Source organism: Thermoascus crustaceus (genome assembly GCF_041956765.1).
Source record: "Thermoascus crustaceus strain CBS 181.67 unplaced genomic scaffold VTN00scaffold_1, whole genome shotgun sequence".
Lineage (NCBI taxonomy): Eukaryota > Fungi > Ascomycota > Eurotiomycetes > Eurotiales > Thermoascaceae > Thermoascus > Thermoascus crustaceus.
The window spans coordinates 2,939,563-2,954,661 of NW_027192527.1; the positions used below are offsets into that span (position 1 = coordinate 2,939,563).

At 51.9% G+C, this 15,099-nt stretch overlaps 5 protein-coding genes across 5 annotated transcripts; 2 read left to right on the top strand and 3 right to left on the bottom strand.

Annotated features, from left to right (window-relative positions):
- Window positions 1-1,102: 1,102 nt before the first annotated feature.
- VTN00DRAFT_1022 (uncharacterized protein) lies at window positions 1,103-4,012 on the bottom strand (the record flags this gene model as incomplete). The annotated part of the gene is made up of 6 exons (XM_069426852.1): window positions 1,103-2,323; window positions 2,379-2,516; window positions 2,573-3,367; window positions 3,486-3,635; window positions 3,694-3,763; window positions 3,903-4,012. The coding sequence occupies 6 exons, from the start codon at window positions 4,010-4,012 to the stop codon at window positions 1,103-1,105; spliced, it is 2,484 nt and encodes an 827-aa protein (XP_069291724.1).
- A 641-nt stretch (window positions 4,013-4,653) lies between these two features.
- Window positions 4,654-5,500, top strand: VTN00DRAFT_1023 (uncharacterized protein; the record flags this gene model as incomplete). Its single annotated transcript, XM_069426863.1, has 5 exons — window positions 4,654-4,690; window positions 4,764-4,977; window positions 5,049-5,194; window positions 5,299-5,387; window positions 5,483-5,500. 5 exons carry the CDS (start codon window positions 4,654-4,656, stop codon window positions 5,498-5,500), a joined length of 504 nt encoding a protein of 167 aa, XP_069291725.1.
- A 303-nt stretch (window positions 5,501-5,803) lies between these two features.
- VTN00DRAFT_1024 (uncharacterized protein) lies at window positions 5,804-6,556 on the bottom strand (the record flags this gene model as incomplete). Its single annotated transcript, XM_069426874.1, has 2 exons — window positions 5,804-5,996; window positions 6,327-6,556. 2 exons carry the CDS (start codon window positions 6,554-6,556, stop codon window positions 5,804-5,806), a joined length of 423 nt encoding a protein of 140 aa, XP_069291726.1.
- Window positions 6,557-11,959: 5,403 nt separating this feature from the next.
- VTN00DRAFT_1025 (uncharacterized protein) lies at window positions 11,960-12,262 on the bottom strand (the record flags this gene model as incomplete). The annotated part of the gene is made up of 1 exon (XM_069426885.1): window positions 11,960-12,262. The coding sequence occupies one exon, from the start codon at window positions 12,260-12,262 to the stop codon at window positions 11,960-11,962; it is 303 nt and encodes a 100-aa protein (XP_069291727.1).
- A 58-nt stretch (window positions 12,263-12,320) lies between these two features.
- Window positions 12,321-13,908, top strand: VTN00DRAFT_1026 (uncharacterized protein; the record flags this gene model as incomplete). Its single annotated transcript, XM_069426896.1, has 2 exons — window positions 12,321-13,715; window positions 13,777-13,908. 2 exons carry the CDS (start codon window positions 12,321-12,323, stop codon window positions 13,906-13,908), a joined length of 1,527 nt encoding a protein of 508 aa, XP_069291728.1.
- Window positions 13,909-15,099: the final 1,191 nt, after the last annotated feature.

Below are 15,099 nucleotides of genomic sequence, written 5' to 3' on the forward strand. Positions count from 1 at the left end.
GAGATCGAATTGAAAATCGAATCAAGCAGGCAAGAAGGAAAGAAAGCAAGATGTTTGCGATAGAATCTGTAATATATATATATATATATTTTTTTTCTTTTTTTCGGATGGTGTTTGGATTTTTTTCTTCCTTGTTGCGGTAGATCTGATACTGGTGTGAGTGATAAATAAAAGATGGAATGGGAAGTAGCTCAATCGACCCTGCTTGACTTGCTCTATTCAATCCTTTCTTCCTTTCTTTCTCCAGGGCGTGATTGACCATAGATACCGCACATATAATGACTTGACAGATAGAAAGGAATTAGAAAGAGACAAAGTCAGGTTTGAAAGAATGGGGACACAGAAGACGATTTGATTTGATTTGACTGACCAGGTTACTTTTTACTCCTCTTTCTCCCTCTACCTCTATCTCTTACACAGATCTCAGAGCAGTCCAGGATATCAGCAGAGCAGAGCAGGGCAGGAAATAAGTGCGTACATGTACATACAATAGCATCCAGCTGCTGAGCAAGTAGGGGGATCTAATCTAATCTAACCTAATCTATCTGTTGATGTGTGCTCTGCTCTGCTGCACTGCACTGCACAGTATTTATTTGTATGTATGTGGCTTACAGACTGATTTGACGACCACACCACTTAAGAACTGAGGTGCTATCCAAAAGACAGAAGTTGAGCGTCTTTTGCAAGGATTATGTATGTACCTAGGTAGGTAGCGGGACTGTTCGGGTATCGGAAGTTGGTTGGCTGAGAGTTCCTTCTTTTATGCTGAGTGAGGTACAGTACATACTATTTATTGCTCATCAAGACAAAAAGAACAAGATCAGAGTAAGATCAGATGAAATTGGTATCAATTAGTTGATTACGATATATAGATATCTATCTATCTAGAGTAATAATTACTTCCCTGGAATTGTATGTAATAGATAGGTACCTATAGATCAGTAAGTAAATAAAAAAGGTCAGGTGTAAACCTGTTCATATATGCTGACTCTCTCAGCTCGTTAACGGCTCGATGGACTGGCTAAATTAAATGTATATATATGCTCGAATAACTTGGGCTATTCCCCTCTCCCTCTCGCCCCTCTTTCATCTTTGTTTTTGCTTAATTTGTCAACTGACCGTGGTCCTTGTTCTTGTCTTTGGGTTTGTCCCCGTCCGAAAAAGAAATAGAACTACGACTGCCTCTCATGCGCCCGAGGAGACTTCTCAGTTTGGTTTTGGACTTGGATGGCGATGTTGTAGGGGGAGGGTTATTGTCCGAGGAGCTGGTCGGGACTGCTGTCGGTTCGGGGGCGGCGGTGGGAGGAGGAGAGGCCTGGGAGGGAGGTTGCTGCTGCGAGCGGACTTCCGTCGTCGCAGCAGATTCTTGCGCTTGCTGCTGCTGTTGGGCATCGAGCAGAGCCGTCATCGCACTTGCTGCAGCGCCTGCAGGAGGGACGGCAACCTTCTCGCCAATCTGCAGAGCCGACTGCGGTTGGTGTGACTCGTCTTTGATCAGCATTGCCGCGTCTCCCAGGTCGACGTTCTTGCCCTCGACACGTCTGGTCAGGTAAAGCTTGGGCCGCCGGGCCATGCTACGTTTTCGGATGCGTTCTATCTCTTCGCGATACGCAGTCTCGTAGATGTCGATCTCCGAAGCACCAGGGGACTCGCTGACGATGGGGACAGCTGACATGTCAATGGGCGGCATTGTGTTTGGAAATTCAAGAATGCCAGTCATCGAGGTGTCTGGTTCACTGAAAAGGCCCTCGTGCTTGAATGAGCCAGAATCATGTGTCGGATCCCCTGTGTACGTGGAGGGCCCAATGAAGAGATAGGGATGCTCTTCTTCCAGAGGGTCACGAGCATGACCGCGAGTTCCCTCGGTGCTGTGCTTGGTGGTGGGTGTGTCAGCCCGAGATGGGACCCTGGACGTAGAGATGCTCCGACCATCGTCTGCGGGATCGGCTCGCATGCTCTCCCCGCCAATTGAACTTCCGGCGGAATCCTTCACCAGTGACCCTCTATTCGAAAGCTGTCTGACGCTACTCCGTTCGGAATCATGCTTCGAAGATATGCTGGCTGAATTCTTCCTCTCCGGTGATACCTCCAGCCGCATACCGCCCTGCGGGTGATATCCCTTGACGACGAGATCGCGTTCCCTATGCTCTCTGTTGTATGTGTCGAGACTGTGGCTCTTGGTTGGAGGAGAAATGCTTTCTTCCGGATCCATCTCGAGGGGAGGCTGGACAAAGTGGGACTCATGCCCCTGACCAAGGATACTTTGCATTGGCATATCTTTCCCTGGATCAACGAGTCTCTTGAACTTCTTAACAGCTTTCATCTGCGTGATCATGTCAATTTAGATAACGGTAAAGAATTAGACGGGAAGATCATACCACAGCGAGTAGGTTGCCCATATTGCTCGTGATTGCCGTATTCATCTCTTCTTCTGTCGGAGGCTCGAGCATCTCCGCGGTATTTTCTTCCTCTGATAGAAGCGGATCTGTGCCATTTTTCGTCACCCACGGATGTTCCTGCAGCGCATTATTATTAGCTTGTCCCGCTTGTACCCCGATGGCTGGCGACTCACTCGTAATTCTCGCATGGTTATCCTCTTCGCCGGGTCCTTTTCCAGAATCCTTGACATCAAGTCTTTGAAGTTGTCATCGGTCTCCCCTTCACAGCTGACTTCATCATTTCTGATGGCCTCGTAGAGTTCGAAAATGCTTGGCTTCTCAAAGGGAAGCCTTCCATACCGAAGACAATACAGGGTCACACCCATGGACCATATGTCTGCTGCCTTGCCGGAGACATCTCCGTGCTTGACAACGCAGAGCTCCGGAGGGAGAAATGCGGGAGAACCGGCTGATTTAGCCGTGTACATGTCTGAATCCTTTTCGAACATCTCAGAGACGCCAAAGTCGACGACCTTCAGCACATCGTCGCTCGTCAGGAGGCAGTTGTCGGGTTTGATATCCCGATGTACGATACCCTGCGCATGCAGGTATTCGATCCCCAATATCAAATCGCGGAACCAGCAGCGGCAGCTCTCGTCATCATAAGGGTCTGCCCTCTCTTCCAGGCCAACCTTCATAATGACACCCTTCTTGCACATTTCCATGACCATGTACAGAGAATCCTCTGTTGGGTCATCCAGGACCTCTATTAGCGACACTAGGTTGCTGTGATTTAACTTCTTCATGATAGCAATCTCTTCTCTGATCAGATACAGAGGATGCTTGCTCTGCTCGTCCTCGGTGCCAGAAGGATGCCGGTGAAGAGGCGAGTTGAAATCCTCTCCGGGACGCCTGGGCCGGCGAGGTCTCCGCAGGACATGGGACTGCGCGCGTTTCCGTAGGCGTGACTTTGAGAATTCTTTCACGGCCTGAAATAATTTGTTTCTCGTTCGTCAGCAAGCTAGCTTCTTGACTCCGTCGCTGTCATCTTGTGTCTATCTTCCATTTGCGACGGGCAAACCCCAATTATCAGTCGGGGATGCTCACATATTCCTGGCCATATTGATCTACGGCGAGATGGACCGCTCCGAAGGAGCCCCTCCCGATCTCCTGTTTTATCACATATTGGTTGATCCGGTGCTCTGCGGTGCCATCGTCCTGACTGGTAGTGTATTCTGAGCGCGCATTGAGCGTTTCCTGTTGACAACTGCCATCAGCTGGCTGTCGCTGAACATCACAGGGGGAATGAGCAGACCTTCACTCGATGCGGGGCTGTGGGATTGCGGCGATGATGCCTCCAGGGACTTTCGTACGAAGGCGTCGATCTAGAAGACGCAGAACAGGCGGGGTCAGTCACGGATATATTCTATCGTACAGCGCGTGCGCCAGCACAACGGACGAGGGGTGGGCGAGGAGTGATTGACCAGAGGAGACAAGTGGAGGGTTCACAGAGACGCAACGTACGCATATCGAGTCGGCTTCGGAGGTCCCGACCCTGCACCGTCGATGGACCCCCCATGGATAGACTCGGGGACGGAGTCTCGTTGCTGCGTCTGGGCGCCGTCGTTGGCCATTGAACTGCGGGGTCGACGAAGTTGGTACTGTTTGGAGGGCTCACCGGGAGGACGAGAGAGAGGGGGAGGGAGAGATCGGATACAGAGGTCCTGGGAAGGTCGAAGGTGGTGCCTCGATAGGAAATATGGAGAAGCTGGGGATGCTGGAGAGTGGGGAGAAGCGGACTGGGGGGTCGAGAGCGCAGCAGGAGGGGTGCAGGAGAGGAGGCTCAAGAGGATACATAAAAGAAACAGCAGATATCTCTCTCTCTCCAGGCTTCATCAGGACGAAGCGAGGCGAAGGCCTGGAGCGGCGCCGCGTGTCTCTCTGGCTCTCAGGCCGGGGCGTGGTCCAGGTCACTCATCAGTATCGATAAACCCGTCCGTCTCTTCACCGCCCACGCCTTCGCCTTCTCAACGGCTCACACGCATATCCAGCCCGCATTCCGAGTATCTGATCGAGCCCACCACCGTCTTCCGTGTCTAGTTGCTGTGGGCTCCCTACGGAGATCGTCTTCTGTCCAACTACGACTCCGGACTCACTTCCCTCCGGCAAACCGTCGCTCTCCCTCCTTTGCTGCTCCCCTCTCACAGCTCCTCCCACTGCTTCAGCCTCCTCTAGCTCCACGCCTGACCTCCTCAGCTCCCTTGCCTCCGCCGCAATGACTGTCTACTCCTTCTACATCTTCGACCGCCATGGTATTTGCCCCCCTCTCCCTGTTCCTGGGCTCAATGACGGACCACGTATGCTGACCCGTTCCGCCCCAACCAGCGGAGTGCATCTACAAACGCCGCTGGCTCCCCCGCCCAGTCTCGACCAGCGGCAAAGCCTCGCGATCGAACTCTGAACTACCTGGCGTGAACAATGGAGTGCCCAAGAGCGCCGACCGGCCAGCGAGGAGCGCTGACGACGACGCCAAACTCGTCTTCGGCACCGTCTTCTCGCTGCGAAACATGGTTCGCAAGTTGGGTGGCGAGGACGACAGGTAACCGCCCTTGCTTTCTCCTGAACCGTCTCCGGTTGATGAGGCTGACCGGGTATGGTTGCGTTCTCCAGCTTCATCTCCTACCGCACCAGCCAGTACAAACTACACTATTACGAGACGCCCACGAACATCAAGTTCGTTATGCTCACGGATACCAAATCCCCTAGCATGCGCGTGGCCCTGCAGCAGATCTACGTCAATCTCTACGTTGAGTATGGTAAGCGCAAGATTAGCTCAAATTTCTCCGGTGGAGCTCTGCCGGGCGCTCAATTTCCCCTGAATTCTGATCGGCTCTCTGCTGACACGTCTCCCCCTTTCCAGTCGTCAAGAACCCCCTGTCTCCAATCGAGCATCCCGGAGGGGTTGGCGTCAACAATGAGCTCTTCGAGGAGTCCCTGGAGCAGTTTGTGGTATGTGACACTCCCAACTGTCCATCTTTCGCAGACCCAGTGGTGGTTATTATTGCAGCGTCTCTTAGAAGTGGAGCGCGGCTGACTCTGTCAAGACTCGAGTGCTCGCTTAAATTTTCCGCGTCGGCGTGTCCGGTGGCGCCGCCAGATCCTCCCGTCTCCCCTTTTCTGGGACAAGATCTGCCGCCCTGGGGATCTGAGATCTTAAATTCTCCGAGAATGACCTGGACAACGTCTGATAGGTTCGGGGAATTCCGTGTCGTATATCAAATCTGACCGGTCTCACATGTTTCTTTGCTTGTGTTGAATTTATCGCGGCGTTCGGGATGTCCGCCGTCAGCCAGTTCGGGGCGCCATGATAGCGCGTCTTGAAGTGCAGGAAGAAGATCAAAAGGCATGCTATCTAAATGGCAGACCTAATGCGTCTCCCGAAAAGCGACGCCGAAGAGCGGATGACAGGGACTCATTGCGAAGACGAGACGGTGCGAAATAGAAAGCAGGATTACGACGCTCCGAATCCGATTATCCGGCTGGATATCTGCTAGCACGGGTATAGCTGGAGCTACATCCGCTGTCCACGCGATACCTGGGCGGCTAGAGACTCGCGACCTGGATGTGACATGGAGATCCCTCCAGCCCTACAGCATGCCAAGGCAGCCAAGCACACCGGCGCACACAATCGGACCGTGACCAATTTCTCTCCCATTCCTCTGTTTTCTGCTGGGAGTAGGGACCGACGGACCGAGAGGCGCTAACGCAGTCCAGCCTTGTCAGTCAAGACTCCCGAGCGGAGAAGCACTGAGTCTGTTGCAGGCTAGAGCACTGTGGGCGGCGTGACCAATACACTGGGTTTGATTTCGAGAGAGGTCACCCCCTCACGCGTTGAGCCTCACTAAAACATCCAAACCCACTGAGCTGTACTATTACGTACCTACTTACACTGCAGCTTTCTTTTTTTCTGCCAGTTTCAGCCGATCACGGAGTGTACCACACATCTGTCTTGGCGTACATGCTGATATCAACGGTCGACTTTGAAATGGATATTGGCCGAATAGGATTGGACAGGGGCCCATACATGGGTCGACCTCAGCTGGAGAAGAATGCGCTCTCATTTTCTCGTCTTCGCATTGTGATTCGATTGTTTGTCGGTCGTCATGTAGTAGTGGCATGTCTTGGTATACCTGCCTAGCTACCATCCGGATTCCCATATACCATGTAGTTACTACCGGGTTTCTCCACATGAGGACTGCCACTCGGCTGAAACTGGACGTGGAAGTTAACATGTCCCGGGTAACAGACAAAGGACCGGATCTCCTGTGAGATTAGTAGGACTCTTTAAGTTAAAAGGTTCCGCCAAATGGATGTTTCCAAAGTTTCCTGTCCTGTCAGTTGATCCAAGACATTCATGGATCGGATTAGAGGAACGGGCAGTTTGCTCTAGATAGGTACATCTTAACCCAGAATTCTATTCTTTATCCTAAATCTCAAAACGTCTCGACCTACCTAAGTAGCCCTGGAGCTCCCTTCATGATCCTTCCTAAACCGGTATGGTATGGATTATCATTCAAGAATAAGAACAAGGAAATCAATTCAGTGCAATGCAACGGATGGAAAGAATGACATGGCAACTCCAATACCACCTTACACAAGTCATCTTGTGTCGAGTTCTCTCGGTCTGACACTTATAAACATGCGATTGGCGACGCACCGATTAATATTATTAATCGGTATCAAATCTAGACGCACCGGCCATCCAGCCAGCCATTTGTCAAAAAAGTTGGCGCGATTGGTTTGATGGACAAATCAATTTATGATTCGTTGGTTTATGTATGATGCATGCATGACTTGTACAAATTGAACACTTGTCTCGGATAACTTGTTCTTCTTCTTTCTATCTGCGATCATCAGTTTGATGTCATGTTTCAGCTCAATGCATGCAATTGGTTCGATTGGATGATTGGAATGATTTGTACTGATGGTGTGGAAGAATCTTACTTTACTAGGTAGGTACCTTGTACGTACCTAATGTACAGACAGTACGGGTCTAAGGTATTCACTGAGGTAGTAAGTTGGTGGGCGGTGACGCGAAATCCAGATCAAGATCACAGTCGAGGAAAGAACGAAAGAGAGAGAGAGAGATAGATAGATAAATCGATAGATAGAAAGGTGAATCATAAGTAAATGAATTAGCTACTTAATTGATCTGATCAGATTAATAACCCAAAAGATGGAACAATATATTGGCATTGGAAAGGCACACCGCTCCGCTGCGTCCTACTCCACTCACAACATGATGATACGATAAGACTAGGTATCTAAGTAGGTAGGTAGGTACCGTACCTCATCGAATCTGCGTTGTGTAGATCTTGAAAAAGGTACCTGACAAATAGATACCCAAATAGAAGCAAGCAGCGCGCTGGGGCCGATAATGACTCGTGCAAATCGATCGATCCTTAACCCAGTACGCAGACTTGGATCAAGACAAATCGCGCTCATTGTCCAACCCTAAATCCCGAATGTTGGGATCACCTACCTGACCTTCGTAGCCGGTACCTACATACAGCACCTAGTACCTGGTAGGTGGTTAGGTAGGTAGTTAGCGGCGGGGGGGAAAAGTGGACTGCAAGCTGGCCATGCTCAAGGGCATGCATCTGATAGGATCATCAAGCCACACCGCCAAGGGGCGGGAGCCCTTGTTTATGCATATATGTATGCAGTGCTACATGGCCGAAGTATTGTACAGTTCTTTGCTATTCCATTCCATTCCATTTCAAGATATTGCTGATACAGATTGTACTGTAATCCTTGACCATTGCGATGCATTGTACAGATTGGACGTATGTACAAGGGTCGTATGTTGTGTGCATGGTTCACCTGGTTGGTGTTGGTAGAGTGTGTGGGAACTTTCACATGAAAAGAATGCAATTGAGAGCTGTGAGATATGATCTGTCTCGTATGTATGTCGTACATGGATAGATGGAACTTTCTTTGGATGGTATGGTATGACAGAGAGGGGATAGGGAGTTGGATCTTAAAAGCGGTCTCGGTTTGATCTGATCTCGATTGAATTTTATGCATGGGTTGTTTATCGCTTCCCGTGCTTCTGTATATAAGCAGAGACTGTCACGAATAGGGTGATGATTAGTACGGAGTAGTAGTGGCATTGTGCACAGTTGTACAGTACTGTACATCATAAAGTTAATAATAAATTACTCGTGGTCCGACATGACAGGCAGGTGACAGTTGTGATATGTAGCTAGGTTACCTTTACCCAGGGTGTGGGCACCGTCAGCTGCAGCAAGTCAAACTTGCGCCATATGGCAATGCCATATGGAAGACTTTCCCAGCATGGCGTTGGTCGATCGGACCAGGATGCGACCCATCGAATCGAGCCTTCGTGGTCGCTTGGATTCCCGCCTGCAGGTTATTCTCCGGAGGGGGCCAATGACATGGCCCTGGCTGCTACCTACTACTCCGTAGTGCTGTGCAGTATAAACGCAGGACCACCGTGGCAGTCAGGTAGTATCAATTACGTTGTACTGTGTAGTGTGGACATAAGCGCCGTACAATTGACCTTTTCGGTATCATAATTTATGCTTGGACAGTGATGTACACTCCTGAGGTCAGATCCCAATGTTCAATGTTGAATCGAGGGAGACACATGACGGTTGCTGAGGGTTTTTTCTGAACCAATCATTTTGTCTTCTGGCTCCTTCACCCGTTTGCGTTGGCCCAGGAGTCTGCGTCTGGGCAGCTTACCATACAGTAATACCTATCTACTTTCGGCCTTCCGCTTCCTTTTGATGGCAGGAAGATCAGAGTCATATCAACGGGACAAAAAACTGGCTTTCAAAAGAGTGCTCCACCGAGCGTGTAGATCTACCGGCCTACCCGTCCTGCCGTGAAGACACGGTGACAATTTGGTTAGTGATGATGATCTATGACCGTATGTCTCTCTTATCAAACCTTCCGGAGGCATAGGTTCGCGAGATTCACAGCCTCTGATTCAAGAGCGGTCAGCAAGCGACGGTGGGGTGGTTCAATTGGTCCCTGGAAATCCCGAGTAACCAACGTCTGTCGGATGAGCCATAGTAGGTAATCAATGACTCTCCAAACGATGACTAGCTAAATAGCTAGTAGCCAGACGTGCAGGGCGGCGCAGGGAGCTGCACAGTAGGGCAGAATGGCTCGTGCATGGCCGTGGCATGCAGTGAACCTCGCGGGGCTGCGAAGATCATGGGCATTCTGTTATTCTGTCTTCATTTCGCTGGTTGGCACTGTGACTGGCCCTGTGGAGCTGTGGCTGTTCCCACGCACATACGTACATTAGCCGTCAGGCCGGTTATGCCAGGTGTGGCTTCCGAATGGCACCGTTGGAGGCTAGCAGTGCTGCGCGAAGCATCAAACGATGATCGCCGTACAGTTGATGAGGCCTTGGCGACGTAAACCTCACCGCAACAGCGGCCACCGCACTTCCGACCAGCGACCGGGTCTTCTCCGTCCTAAAGCTGCGATCCTGAGTCCTTTCTCCGCAGAAAAAGAATTGATGAGCGGTCGGCAGCGTGTCGATTTATCATGCGATACTGCTGCTGTCCGGGATGACGATCGACTTGCAAGATGACCACCTCGGAGCATTTCAGCCATTGAAGCTACCCTCCAAAGCTAGCGTTGGTGAGATGCACCGGTCGAAGGCTTGCTCCAGTATCGGGGCATCTAGCTCCAGCATGGTCGGAGTAATGGCAAAGTAGACCATGCATTACTTCGAGGCCGGCGTATCCAAAGAGGACGGCACTAGAGAACGACCTGCAGATAGGGCTAGGGGCCGGTGGCGCCTGGTCTGTGAGAGGTTTCACCTGCTACATCTTGGGTATGTCATCTTGTCAAGGATGAAAGCGTCTGCGAGATACGGAGCAAAGTACCCAGGTATTGTTGTCTTGGATGGTAGAACCTTGCACAGCTCAGGCAATACCTACAAGACAAGATATTGGTTCAGAAAGTTCCGGTCAACCACAGATGGACAACTAGGTTCTCTTCCATGTTACGATCAGCTGGAAAAGGAGGTACAGTGGCTCCGGGAAATGAGAGCACAGACTGCAACATGGCTTACAAAGAGGCACTCGTCACCCCTGTGAGCCTGCGCCTTTGATCTCATCTCGACTTACTGTACTATGGGACGACAATCAGACCAAGACGGTGACAGCAGACATTGGCAGCATCCCGAATTCCCCGGGTATTGGTCCTCCATGCTGGGCCATCGGAATATCTTTGCCGTCCAAATCGACCTGACGTCTGCCGTGTGGATGAATGGATCGCCGTCCGGGCATCAGACAAGCCAACAAGCCCAAGGCGAAGATGCGCATACCTCCATCATTCGCAAGGACTGGTGATGGCGTCAAAGACAGCCATTGCCTACCCCGCGTCATTCCCCGCTTAGCACATGTGCTGCTCCGGAGGGATAGGCCGTACAGGAGCAGCGCAATCTGGGGGACCGGGGAGCAGCCATACTAAACGCCCTCAATCCTCTCATCCGCAGTGCCTCCCTGGCATCTCCTGATGCCCGTGTGCCAAGCCCTATGTATATATAGAGAATCCATAGAGGGGTAACGGGGTAGCACGACTAGGGCAGCTGAAATGCATGTTCCAACGGTCTCCGCCCCAGAGGAAGAGGTTCGTAGGAGACCACGTATGAGCGTTGAACAGAGTTTCGTAACTTCGTCGAGGCCGGGAGCGGTGCGAGCCTTTTTGAGCAGGTCGAGGGCCCCTCTGTGGATCAGCCCCTCGTTGTCGCTGGCCTCCCAGTGTTAAGACGAGAGAGGAAGGCAAAAGCTTCTGACAAACCGCCACAGCCAAAACCACACGAGTCTGGTTGCTGGCCTGTCTGTGCGGGGTGCTCATCGAATCAGCGCGGGCTGCACAGCCTCAAGCGCGAGTTTGATGTCAACTTCGGGATCCATCTGCTCTCGACGTCACCTCAACGACCTGAGAGAGAGCAGGGAGAAGACTGGCCATGCAGAGGCCGTGTTCGTAACGACGGTAGGTAGCTTGCCGGAATCGTGTGCTCTTGGTTGCCGGCGTGATGTCCAGAGACGAGGCGTTCCAAGGTTCTCCCGAGGGTCTCTCCCTGTTCGAGAACGGCTGCTCGCCCCTCCGTGTTGCTGAGCTGAGCAGGCAGATCCATCTCCATAAGCTGGCTCATCTCCGGCCAGGAAGAACGCGTTTCCCTGAGCTTGCCCTGGAATGTACTCTGTAGAAGCGTCCGGAGAGGCGGCTGGGTCAGGGAGTCTAGTTACTCTTACTCGATCCTGACAAAGTCTCTTTTCTCTTACAAAAAAGGACCTGCCGTGGCCACACTTCCGGCATGGTGCCGGCCTCGTTCCCACATTCTGCCAAAGGCTAAAAAAGGCGCTGGCGGTTGCTGCCGCGGCCCTCTCTCGCTGTGCCCTCTGCCCTCCCGGCACAAAAAAGGTGGACGGCCGTGTTATTTCTACCGCTGCTCCCCAACAGCCACACGCCATCCTCCCCTCCCTTCTCTCCTTTTTCTCTTTTCTCTTTTTTTCTTCTCCTCTGCTTCTCTAGCTCGAGAACGGCTCGGAGGAACCGTCTTCGCTATATAAAGAACCCCCGTCTATTTGGTGGTTGCCTAACGGCCCTGTCCCCTCTGGGCACTCCGTGAGCTGCGCGGCGCTCTCGTGCTCTCCATCGGTTTCGTCACTGCTCAGCCCGGGCCGCCGCCGGCCGCCCTTGGACGACGCCTCCCATCTCGCCCCCTCACCACCTCGTCTCCCTCCTCTCTGCAAGCTTTTTCTTGCAGCTCCAGCTTCAGCGCTAGCTGCTGCTGAGCTGTAGCCCTCCACACTCTTGCCTCCTCTCTCCATCACGGGACGCTTTTGGTCCCCTCGTGGCCCTTGCTTGCACCCCGCCTACTCACCGCACATGACTCCAACGCCCGCATCACCTGTACCTTCTGCAGTGTCCTCAGCAGCAACGTCACAGGCTTCGCACGACCGCAGAGATGGAGAGCCTCAGATAACCCGCGCGCTGGAGGACATCCGCCTGTCTAACGGCGATGCTCTTCCCCCGCCTCCTCAGCCCGTCAAGCCCCCCAAACCTTCTATGGCAAACCGCCTGTCGCGCATGTTCTCGCAGTCCGGGAAGTCATCTCCCAAGGAGCAGCCCGAAGCTCACCGGGAACCGGGTTCTGACACCAGCTCTGACAGTGCGAAGGGCTCCAACGCCAAACAGACAAAGCCTCCCTCCCGAGCTCCCTCGCGACAGACATCCACGAAGGGCGATGGCGAAAAGAAATCCATGTTTGGAGGCAAGGATCAGAAGGAGAGCACCGCTGCTCCGAAACGGTTCGAGATGCTGCCCGATGGCACACACCGGCATTTCCTGAGGAGTGCAAAGAGACAGGAGAAGCTCACAGACCTACTCCGCGACATACTGGGTGGTGGAAAAAAGAAGGACGACGCTCATGTTGAAGATCAGCAGCTGTCGCTCATGTCGACCTGGATCGATCAGCTCAAGAACGAGCGAGACAAGCTGGCTGCCGACAAGAAGGGAGGCCCAAATGCGACCGCCTCGCTGGTCGACAAGTATGGCAAATGCCAGGAGATCGTGGGGCGCGGGGCGTTTGGTATAGTCCGGATATCTCACAAAGTGGATCCCAAGGACTCCAGGGTGGAACAGCTCTACGCTGTCAAGGAGTTCCGCCGTCGTCCTCAGGAAACTTCCAAGAAATACCAAAAACGTCTCACGTCCGAGTTCTGCATATCGTCCTCTCTTCGCCACCCGAATGTCATCCATACCCTCGACCTGCTGCAGGACGCCAAAGGTGATTACTGTGAGGTCATGGAGTACTGTGCAGGTGGCGATCTGTACACGCTGGTTCTGGCTGCAGGAAAGCTAGAGGTGGCCGAGGCAGATTGCTACTTCAAACAGCTGATGCGGGGTGTGGAGTATATGCATGAGATGGGTGTTGCACACCGTGACCTCAAACCGGAGAACCTCCTATTGACCACCCACGGTGCCCTCAAGATCACGGACTTTGGCAACGGCGAATGCTTCCGCATGGCCTGGGAAAAGGAAGCCCACATGACAGCCGGCCTGTGCGGCTCCGCTCCCTATATCGCCCCCGAGGAGTACATCGACAAGGAGTTCGACCCCAGAGCTGTCGATGTCTGGGCCACCGGTGTCATTTACATGGCCATGAGAACCGGAAGGCATCTTTGGCGAGTCGCGCGCAAAGATGAGGATGAATTCTACCAGAGCTACTTGGAGGGCCGCAAGCACGAGGATGGTTATGCTCCCATCGAGACTTTGCATAGGGTGAGCATTCTCTTGAAACCCCAGGTGTTCCGTGAATTGAGAACTGACTTGTATTCTGCAGGCTCGTTGTCGCAACGTGATCTACTCCATCCTGGATCCCAACCCTTCTCGCCGTATAACTGCCTCGCAGGTCCTCAAATCCGAATGGGTTCGTGAGATCAAATTATGCAGGGCTGGCGAGGAGGGCTTCTGACATGATTGAATGCATTTCTCCCTGGGGGAGTTTGTAAGCCAAGGGCGGTGTTCTGGGAGCGTTCGGTACGGCGTCCTAATGACATTGGACCTGAATTTTATCCCACACACCTCGGTATTGCTGGCTCTTGGTGTTGTGGTTCAACTGGAGCGGGCTAGTCCTGTCTTTTGTCCTATACTTCGTTCAGGACTTATCTCCTTCCGTTATCACTCATAGAAGGAGGCCTCCTGCTTTTTTTATGCCTTCACATGCCATGTCTGGGCTTGTGCTAGCATTACAGGTTCTAGTTTCATATCCGGGTTTCTGTTTCTTAATGCAACGAAGAGTCATGACCTTTCCTCCTTATCTGGGCCAGCGTTTTGCTTTCTCTTTTGTTTCTCGTTGACGACACTAGCTGCTGTCTGATCTTCTCGCGTGTCCTCTTTTTTGTATAACTATGAATGATACCATACGCAGACTCGCCTTTGAAGTGGATTGACTTAGCCAGAACAGCCAAGAGCTGTTCTTGTATTGCCCCAGCGGTCATGTTTCCAGCCAAATCTCACACTTTCTCATCCAATGGCTTGGAGTATGAGGTCTGGTCGATTTTGGGCTGAGGTCGGGTCATGGGAAGGGTCAAACCGGGTGAGCAACCTAGCCCATGTTGGTAGTCACCTGAGTTTAGATCCTTGACCTATACTGCACTTAAAACTTGTCTTGCTTTTGTGTGCTGTACATATTTATTCTCTTTCACGCGGAAGTCTCGCCTATTTCCTGTTTTCGTTGCTGGTATCTCCTTTCACTTACTAATTTTACTCGAGATACCCTTCAACCCGTCTCTTTCCTGCTCTTTAACTACTCACACATAGGTCCCGAATGAGCTCCATGTCATATCGCAACTATGCCATGATCATCCGACTGATCCCATAGTTTTCTACCCCTTACGATCGATTATGACTGGACGAAGCATCATGCCTCACGTTCCCTGTTTATGGAAATAAACGAGGCATGGATACACAATCCGCAGACGGTATGGGGCGATCTGCTTTTGTTGCTGATATCAATTGCTACCCTTCTGGTTTTGGATGGTGCTTTCCTCTGCTTTGTACTGTACCCCTACTCATGCCCTTTTAGCGTGTTTGAGTGTCTGACATGTTACCTGAGAGCGTTGCCTTGCTTTTTACAGAGCGAATTACGAATTTTTGTGTGTGG